Source organism: Homarus americanus, unplaced genomic scaffold (genome assembly GCF_018991925.1).
Source record: "Homarus americanus isolate GMGI-L3 unplaced genomic scaffold, GMGI_Hamer_2.0 scaffold25860, whole genome shotgun sequence".
In the NCBI taxonomy this organism is placed as follows: domain Eukaryota; kingdom Metazoa; phylum Arthropoda; class Malacostraca; order Decapoda; family Nephropidae; genus Homarus; species Homarus americanus.
Genome location: NW_024724693.1, coordinates 2,732,871 through 2,742,760, shown reverse-complemented (window position 1 = coordinate 2,742,760; position 9,890 = coordinate 2,732,871). Strand labels below are relative to the sequence as shown.

General features: G+C 42.2%; 1 protein-coding gene across 1 annotated transcript; it reads right to left on the bottom strand.

Annotated features, from left to right (window-relative positions):
* Nucleotides 1–2,039: 2,039 nt before the first annotated feature.
* LOC121864536 (treslin-like) lies at nucleotides 2,040–9,140 on the bottom strand. Its single transcript, XM_042363608.1, has 2 exons — nucleotides 9,046–9,140; nucleotides 2,040–3,252 (listed from the first exon to the last, which is right to left on the bottom strand). The coding sequence occupies exons 1-2, from the start codon at nucleotides 9,138–9,140 to the stop codon at nucleotides 2,040–2,042; spliced, it is 1,308 nt and encodes a 435-aa protein (XP_042219542.1).
* Nucleotides 9,141–9,890: the final 750 nt, after the last annotated feature.

Here is a 9,890-nt window from a genome sequence, read left to right as displayed (position 1 = left end):
AGACCCATGACTCTTGCATAGATGATTTCAGTATCAGATTTTTTTTGTCGTCCACTTTGATATATTTCCCACCAGATGCCATCGTTGTGGCTGATTTATGCAGTGTCTCGTGGAAGCTATTAGGCCATTGTTGCTCTCATTGTTCCACCGGTTCTTGCACACTTCATAAGCATCATCAACATTGACTGATTTTTTTCTGATTATTTGTCAAGTTACAATATTCACTAAATCAGTATGTTTATTCTCATTCAATGGGTCGATGCAAACTTCTAATTTTTCACGGAGGTTCTTTCCATCAGTTTCACCAACTTTCATTCTGGATTTCCCTTCTTCTTCATGATAAAGTTGTGTCACTTCATCAGTTTTGTTTCTCGTGGAGTCCAGTCTGCTGAGTAGAGTGTTACACTCATGGAGACTGTACGCCCAAGTCTTGACGGCTTCAGGTTTGAGGGTGACACCAATGATGCCCGAGTGACCATGACCATAGTGCATGAAGGTAGTCTCTCTGGTCAGGTACCTCCATATCCCATCATCGATGCCGGCATTGTGGCCCATGAGATGTACACGGACATCTGGCATCTGCTCCATAGATCGTAGTACAGGCCATATCTTACATGGCACATCTTTAATAATTGCTATCATTAAAATTACCCAAGGGTGAGAACTCCACACCACCTGGAACTGTTCACCGTGACCCCATAGAAGAAGAATCCAAAAAGAAAAAACTATATCAGATTGGCCCTTCTCACTCCCGGACTATAAAATTATTTTCACTTGTTTATCCTCATGATTACTAACACGAGTCGCTCAGATAATGATCCACACAGCTTGCCTCAAAACTCTCAAGGCTAAGAGGGTCTTATTTGTAACTATAAACTTTTCTCAAATCTCCTGAGAGCTCGGCTGGTTCTCTACCTTAGAATTGTTCATTTGCAATTAGAAACTTTTCCTAGATTAGTGTTTAAAATCCACTCTGGTATAATTCAACGTAATTGGAATTTTTGGAGAGTTTACTCACCTGTGACACTGGACACTTATAAGATTGAACAACTTTACCAAACTATCCAGGAGAATGAACCTCCCTATAACGCACTTCTCTCTCTGTAAAATCTGTTAGATGGGGGTTTCAAATTTAACGGACCTTCGATATAATAGACCTTCATCTCCATGTAGTCCGTTAAATGGAAGTTTTACTGTAATTTATTTCGCATAATATGGTGATTACACTTCATAATTATTGATAAATATAATAGGTATTGTAAAAGTCGACTAGAATCTCATACAGTACAGGGAATACTGGGAACACTTTGGATATCAATAAATTGACCATAAAGAGGAAATTTCAACACTAATGTACAAATAATAACGTTTAGGTTAATGACACACAGATAATGGCTCCTCATTGTTTAGCATTTCAATAACTATTTCGGAGGTCTTTTAATCTGAATATATACAAATGTTTACACACACACACACACACACACACACACACACACACACACACACACACACACACACACATACACGCACACACACCAGGTTAAGTTCTGGACACATAAATAACATCAGCCAGACTTTACGTCACCCTAAAGTTGAGACGCGACTGTGAGTGTAGGTCACCCTTGGCTTTTAACACGAAAGACTTCCCCACGCGTTTGATTCTCCCTCCTCTGGCTGTGACTTACCCCCCCCCCTTCTTTCTCTCTCTCTCTCTATGTCTGTCTGTCTGTCGTTCAAGTGAATCTCAATACAGTTTCAACAATGTTTTGATTACACACTCTTCATGTGACATGTTATGGTACGAGTAAAATGTGTGTTGCCTTCCCAGTTTGATGAGAAGCTCAACATGATACTCCTAAACTGTCTTGGAGATTGGATGGTAAAGAAACCTAACCAACAAAACAAAAGAAAATAGAACAGAACAGAACAAAACAGGAAGAATAAATAAAAGTGTTAATGAAAAAAAAAAAAGAGGCCCAGACCATATTGAGTTAAATAAAGTGAGGAGATAAAGTTAATGTTCAAGATAAGAAGGAATATTAATACGATTTTGTTGGTGTTTTTGATAGTGTTAACACCCTACTGTAGTGAAGATCCAGGTGGTGACGGAACACTGTTGGTGACGGAATGCTGTTGGTGACGGAATGCTGTTGGTGACGGAACACTGTTGGTGACGGAACACTGTTGGTGACGGAACACTGCTGGTGACGGAACACTGTTGGTGACGGAACACTGTTGGTGACGGAACACTGTTGGTGACGGAACACTTGCTGACGGAACACTCCTGCTGACGGGCTGACGGAACACTCCTGAACACTACTGACGGAACACTGTGGCGACGGAACACTGCTGGTGACAGAACACTGCTGGTGACGGAACACTGTTGAGGAACACTGAACACTGGTGGTGACGGAACACTGCTGGTGAACACTGACGGTACACTGCTGGTGACTTAACACTGTTGTGAAGAACACTGCTGGTGAACACTGTTGGTGACAGAACACTGTTGGTGATGGAACACTGCTGGTGACGGAACACTGCTGGTGACGGAACACTGCTGAAGTGACAGAACACTGTTGGTGACGGAACACTGCTGTGACAGAACACTGTTGGTGACGGAACACTGTTGGTGACGGAACACTGTTGGTGACGGAACACTGCTGGTGACGGAACACTGTTGGTGACGGAACACTGTTGGTGACGGAACACTGCTGGTGACGGAACACTGCTGGTGACGGAACACTGTTGGTGACGGAACACTCCTGCTGACGGAACACTCCTGCTGACGGAACACTCCTGCTGACGGAACACTCCTGCTGACGGAACACTACTGGCGACGGAACACTGCTGGCGACGGAACACTGCTGGTGACGGAACACTGGTGGTGACGGAACACTGGTGGTGATGGAACACTGCTGGTGATGGATCACTGGTGGTGACGGTACACTGCTGGTGACGGTGCACTGCTGGTGACTTAACACTGTTGGTGACGGAACACTGTTGGTGACGGAACACTGCTGGTGACGGAACACTGTTGGTGACGGAACACTGTTGGTGACGGAACACTGCTGGTGACGGAACACTGCTGGTGACGGAACACTGTTGGTGACGGAACACTCCTGCTGACGGAACACTCCTGCTGACGGAACACTCCTGCTGACGGAACACTCCTGCTGACGGAACACTACTGGCGACGGAACACTGCTGGCGACGGAACACTGCTGGTGACGGAACACTGCTGGTGACGGAACACTGGTGGTGATGGAACACTGCTGGTGATGGATCACTGGTGGTGACGGAACACTGCTGGTGATGGATCACTGGTGGTGACGGTACACTGCTGGTGACTTAACACTGGTTGTGAAGGAACACTGCTGGTGACGGGACACTGTTGGGGAAACACTAACTTAGGATTTACAGATGAATGAACATGAAGAGTCACTAGAGGAGAGAGAGAGAGAGAGAGAGTGTATGTGCTATTTCAAGTTCACCTAATGTGTGTGTTTGTGTGTATGAGAGTGAGAGAGGTCGTATGGTATAACATTAATAAGTGGATACAATGCAAAAAAAACTCGTTACTTCCTTCACGATCATAAGGCGATGATGGTCACTAAATGTTCCTTAATGTATACTAGATCAACATTTAACTAAGCATGTTGATCAATAACATTAGCAATAAAATAAATAACACTAATAGTATATGCCGAAAGAAAACAGAAACGGGCTGTGTGTGTGTGGTGAAATGGTCAGCATGCTCGCCTCGCAAGTCAGTGGTTCCAGGTTCGATCCTCGGGCAGGGTAAATCTATGGACAACTTTCTTTACGCTATTTGCCTCTGTCTACCCAGCAGTAATTGGGAACCTGGATATTAATCAGGTTGCGGATCGTGTTCTTGGGTAATGGTTAGCCAGTGCAGTTGGCGAGTTGTCCGGTCTTCTCGGACTATTCCTTGACACTGGATCATACAGCTCGTTAACTTAGGGTGTGGTTGTTGTATTGGCGACAGCTTCTACACCTTAAACAAATTCACGCCAAGGTGGCCGGCCATCCTCGAACAAGAGGGGCAATCATTATTATTATTATTATTATTATTATTATTATTATTATTATAGTGTGTATGTGTGTGTGTATGTATAATGTGTATGTTTGTGCGTGTATTTGTTTATTAGGAATATATCTCACAATAAGAGAATTAAAGAAAGCAGAGTACGTGAAAAAGAATCCTTGTGTTATAGTAGAGAGGCGGATGGACGCGCACCTCGGCACAATTGGTGAGGGCTGTTGGCTACCCAGTGAAGCTCAAGAACCTTCCAGGCTACACAAGTTACGATGGTCTCTCTCTCTCTCTCACTCTCTCTCTCTCTCTCTCTCAGTGAAGCTCAAGAACCGTCCCAACCACACAAGCTACGATGTTCCTCCATATATTTACTCAATGCGGTGCTGGGTGACTGCACTGCTCTCTCTCTCTCTCTCTCTCTCTCTCTCTCTCTCTCTCTCTCTCACACACACACAGTTAGAAGGTCACCCAAACAGTTTTTTAAATGAGTATTATGGATACAGTTCACATTCTCAAGCTAACTGTCGTCCACTTAATTCGGTATTAAAAGCTCCCACTCTGTACTGTTCATCGGTTGTAATTCTTGTAGTTTATAACCCGGATTAGACTTAAACCCCGGATTAGACTTATAACCCCCCGGATGAGACTTATAACCCCGGATGAGACTTATAACTCCGGATTAGACTTATAACCCCAGAGTGCTAAGAGAGTTGTGCAACGAGCTTGTCGAGCCCCTGAAGACACTGTTCAGTAAATGCCTGGATGATCAAAAGGTCCCCAGTGATTGGAAAATGGCTTATGTAAGTCCTATCTTCAAGAAGGGCATTGTCACTCCACGAACACCTGTAGACCGGTGAGCCTGACCAACATAGTATGTAAAGTACTTGAGAGCATTATCGGATATGCCGCGATGGAACATCTACTACGAAACAACCTGTAAAGGATTGCCAACACGGTTTTGTGCCGGGACGCTCCTGTTTAACTCAATTGCTCAAGGTATTGGATATTTGGACCCATATTCTGGAACGGGGTGGTAATATAGACAACATATACCTTGATTTTGCCAAGGCTTTCGACAGTGTACCCCCACGAAAGGCTGAAAATCAAACTGGAAGGGTACGGAATTCGAGGAAATGTCCTAGCGTGGATAGAAGACCTTCTACATGACAGCAAGCAGTGGGTGGTGGTTAATAGTACAAAATCATCATCTGTACCTGTCACAAGCGGGGTACCACAGGGCAGTGCATTGGGCTCGCTGTTGTTTGTTTGTTTCATAAATGACATGCCTGACGCTGTACACTCCTCCATACAAATGTTTGTGGTTGATGCCAAGCTATTTTGGGAAATAAAAAACCAAGCGGACTGTAAAGAGCTGCAGAAGGATCTCTGTGAGCTCCAAGAATGGTCCAAGAAATGGCTGCTAAGATTCAATGTCACGAAGAGTAAGAGGATGCACCTGGGGCGTACCAACGGTAAGGAGGCGTATCATATGTCCCAACGGGACGAAGAAACTGCACTATTTGAGACTGAATGTAAGAAGGACTTAGGTGTGAATGTTGACAATGAGCTGAAGTTCTCGGGCCATTGCGAGAAGAAGGTAAATCAGTGAAGTGAAGTTTCCCCACCTGGAGTACTGTCACCCCGTCTGGTCCCCGAATGTGAGCTCTTTCACTACCAGACTTGACCAACACTGGAGCAGATTCAGGTACATTCAGGAGCCGGTGCATGCCCAGTGCGTAACAGAGACGTGACCGATCGCCCAAGGGGCTAACGAGCCGATCAGTGGTGAAGAGGATAAAAATAAGTTAAAAAGATATTTATAACCCCGGATGAGACTTATAACCCTGCATTGGACTTTTAACCCCGGATTAGACTTATATCCCCCGGATGAAACACTCTGCAGCACCCTGCCACAGAGTGTATTTTCGGATCACAGGATGATTGATTATTTCTTAACTTATTTAACCTAATGATTAAATTCCCTTATACTAACCTAACATATCCTAACCTAACCTAACCATCATATAAAATAAGCTGGGGTGACTAATCTTCAGTTAATAATATCTCCCCTGAAAATTAATAAAATTCTCTTCAGTTCTTCTCGTTAACAGGCGAGACTAAAATCACTTAAGTTGTTTTGTTTTTAGACGAACACGACATAATGTACTGGTCTAGAGAGAGAGAGAGAGAGAGAGAGAGAAAGAGAACGTAAGAACGGAGTAAACTGCAGCGGGTCATACTGGGCAGCACCGTTTACACCCAACCCCTATAGCTCATATATCTATCCAGCCTATATGTTTGAAGCTATCCAGGGTATTCGAGTTAATGATGAAGCTTGGTAGTTGGTTCACTCATCCATTACTATATTTCCAAACCAATGTTTACCTATATCAGGTTAAGAGAGAGAGAGAGAGAGAGAGAGAGAGAGAGAGAGAGAGGCTCCTGATTTATCTCAGCCAGGTGTCTATTATAGGTAGACAGTAGTTTAATTACCCAACCATGAGGTGTTAATCAAGCAAAACCTGTGTTAACGGATCACATGGCGATATGGATTTCCACCTGATTATTAAGACATAACGTTACCCTAACCCAACCCAACCTAACCTAACCTGATCCCCCTCCCCAGAGATCTGTAGCTAATCTTCAGGTGACTATAATTAACCCGCAAACCAAAAACCAAATTTGTTAACTCCTTCCCTCCTCCTGGTTTGAAAGCGCTGTGAGTCTTTGGATATTTTTTCCGACGAACACAAGCGCAAGTTCGCCGCCAGTGTTGCTTGTCCATATTGAAATGTAATGAGAGAGCTGCTTAGTATGCATGAATTTATGAGACTTATGTCCCTTGGGAGTCCTGTTCGGTGACTCAAGGGAACTGGCATATTGATCAGTGTTTACAAGAGCACACCGCAACATTCTCTCTCTCTCTCTCTCTCTCTCTGGTTTTATACACCACATAATATTGTATAGTTAGTGTTATATATATATATATATATATATATATATATATATATATATATACACATATATATATATATATATATATATACATATATATATATATATATATATATATATATATATATATATATATATATACATATATATATATATATATATATATATATATATATATATATATATATATATATATATATATATATATATATATATATATATATATATATATATATATATATATATATATATATATATATATTTCATGTAGATCCACAATGAAAACGTGGATAAGATAAATCTTGATAAAATCACACAGGTAAAAGGAAAACAACTTAGGGGTTGGGTGTAAACGGGACTGCCCAGTATGGGCCAATAGGCCCGCTGCAGTTTCCTCCATTCTTATGTTTTTATGTAACCTGCTCACTTTTTATGGTAAACTTTTGCTATTAAATTTTATTACATTTTTTGTAATGTGTATAATTCCAAACCTTCACTCCTGAACTGCTGGGATAAAGTAAGAGGCTGTGAACCCATGACTCACAATTTCGTCGTTATTTGTGTTTGTAACCTTTGCCTTTACCATTGTTGTCGTGTATTGAAGTAACATTAATTTTAAGTATTAAGGACTAAGTTGTGCTGAGTTGCCATATGTGGTCTCATTATTATATTCATCTTTAACGTAATTCAAGTTGTTAAGTAAGGCTCTATTCACACTTTAGGGACGGACACGGTCCAGTCACTCCCCATTCACGGATGTCACGGTCGCCATTTGTTACGAGTTGGGGATTTAGAATATAGTTAAAAGTCTACCCAGATCCCAACAGGCAACAACAACAAAAAAACAAAGACAATCGGACTATAAAAGGGTAGACAAAGGATGCGAGTTTTGTTGTGTATAATAAAGTAGCATAAATTCCTTAACAAAATATTCAGCTTTCTATAATTTACCCTTAACCAAACTTAACCTAAACATTAACAGTATATACATATTTATACAACATACAATAATTTGAAGCAAGTGGACGTGGGGGAGGCAATACAAGATTACAAATACTTAAGTGCGGAGCTGAGATGGCTGACGAGCAAGGCTGAGTATTGTAGAAGACGGTAGGTAGTCACTGTGCCGTAGGTTTCCAGGATAGGTGATCCTGTGGTCACTTCCCAGAGTGAACTGCCCTCTCATCGAACTGGAGTTGATGAAGAAGACTTGTAGGAGGTGACGCAACAACCAGGATATGGAGAAGGGAAACCCCGGAGTGGTAACTAAGACGAGTCATACTCGTGTTTCGTCCCTAGATGGCGTTGCTCGTGGTGCTGGGTAGGTAGATCAGGACAATAGATGGCGTGGTTCGTAGTGCTGGGTAGGTAGATCATGATAATTGGTGGCGGGGTTCGTAACACGGACCAATCAAGTTCCGCTTATGCTCAAGTGACGATCCTTTGAAAGATATTTTGACTGCAGCGGGACTGTACCGTGAGCTTCCCTTCTCGTGCCAGTGTGGATTGAACACTTGCTCGCTCCAGTCGTGCTTCAACCGTCACTGAGTTTGGTAGTGTATTCTTTGGTTCGGTTTTGTGAAGAGGAAATCTTGCAAGTTGGACTGTGGAAAATTAGATTTATTTAAATAAAAAAAAAATTACTTGTATTTAGTACATCTTAAACAAGATATAGCCTTTACAAATTAGTATTACACAAACGATTTCATCTCTTCTTTTCAGATGAATTGTTAATTAAATTAGTGAAAACCAAGGCGGAGTTGTATGACTCGAGTGCTCCACGATATAGGGATAACGTGGCTAAACGAAGAAGCTGGGAGGAAATAGGCAGTCAGCATTCCACATTGACTTAATCAGCACTCAATAATTTTTTTTCTCTGAAGAAATATTACAAACGTGTAAAAGTATTGGGTAAATAGAAGACAAACCTGTATACTTTTTTCTTATCTCGCTTCCCAACCTTGCTGTTTCAGTGATTGGCCTTATACCCAAATTCAATAATTCAATTCAGTTCATTTCAATTTGTATCTTACCTAAGACATACTGCCAGCTTTCCTCTTGGAGTGATGACTTCTCTAAAGGTTGTGTTTTCCTTACGTCTTTCCTCTTCAATTTTTGACAAAATCATCTCAAAAGAGCCAATGTTCATTCGAAAGTACTGAAAGAATTTACTTTCATCACCAATCAAATGAGGATAGAGTGTATGTAATTCCACCTCACCCTTCTTGTCTTGCAACATCGGATGAACCCAGAATCTCTTCCTTTTCCGATTTTGTTTTTTTAATTCTTCCTCCTCGTCTAATGCAATTACGATCATTGCCAACTCTGATGAAGGGAAATTGCACATCTTCACACGAGACGGCCCCTGACCGGAGCAAGATCGTCCCATGGCTGGACCGTGACCGTCCCTATAGTGTGAATAGAGCCTTATGGTATAACAATGTTCTATTTTCATACGTTCTGTACTTTCTCCCACTACCACACTTAACACAAGCTGAGTGGTACTTTCTCCCACTACCACACTTAACACAAGCTGGGTGGTACTTTCTCCCACTCACCACAGTTAACACAAGCTGGGTGGTACTTTCTCCCACTACCACACTTAACACAAGCTGGGTGGTACTTTCTCCCACTACCACACTTAACACAAGCTGGGTGGTACTTTCCCCCACTCACCACAGTTAACACAAGCTGGGTGGTACTTTCTCCTACTACCACACTTAACACAAGCTGGGTGGTACTTTCTCCCACTACCACACTTAACACAAGCTGGGTGGTACTTTCTCCCACTACCACACTTAACACAAGCTGGGTGGTACTTTCTCCCACTACCACACTTAACACAAGCTGGGTGGTACTTTCTCCCACTCACCACACT

Excerpts from the sequence above, each read along its gene's own strand:
- LOC121864536 (XM_042363608.1), bottom strand. The coding sequence starts at position 9,140 with ATGATTTTGTCAAAAATTGAAGAGGAAAGACGTAAGGAAAACACAACC. Across the intron at positions 3,253-9,045 it reads AAGCTGGCAGTATGTCTTAG|TGTTCCGTCACCAGCAGTGT; the intron begins GTAAGATACAAA and ends CATCACCACCAG.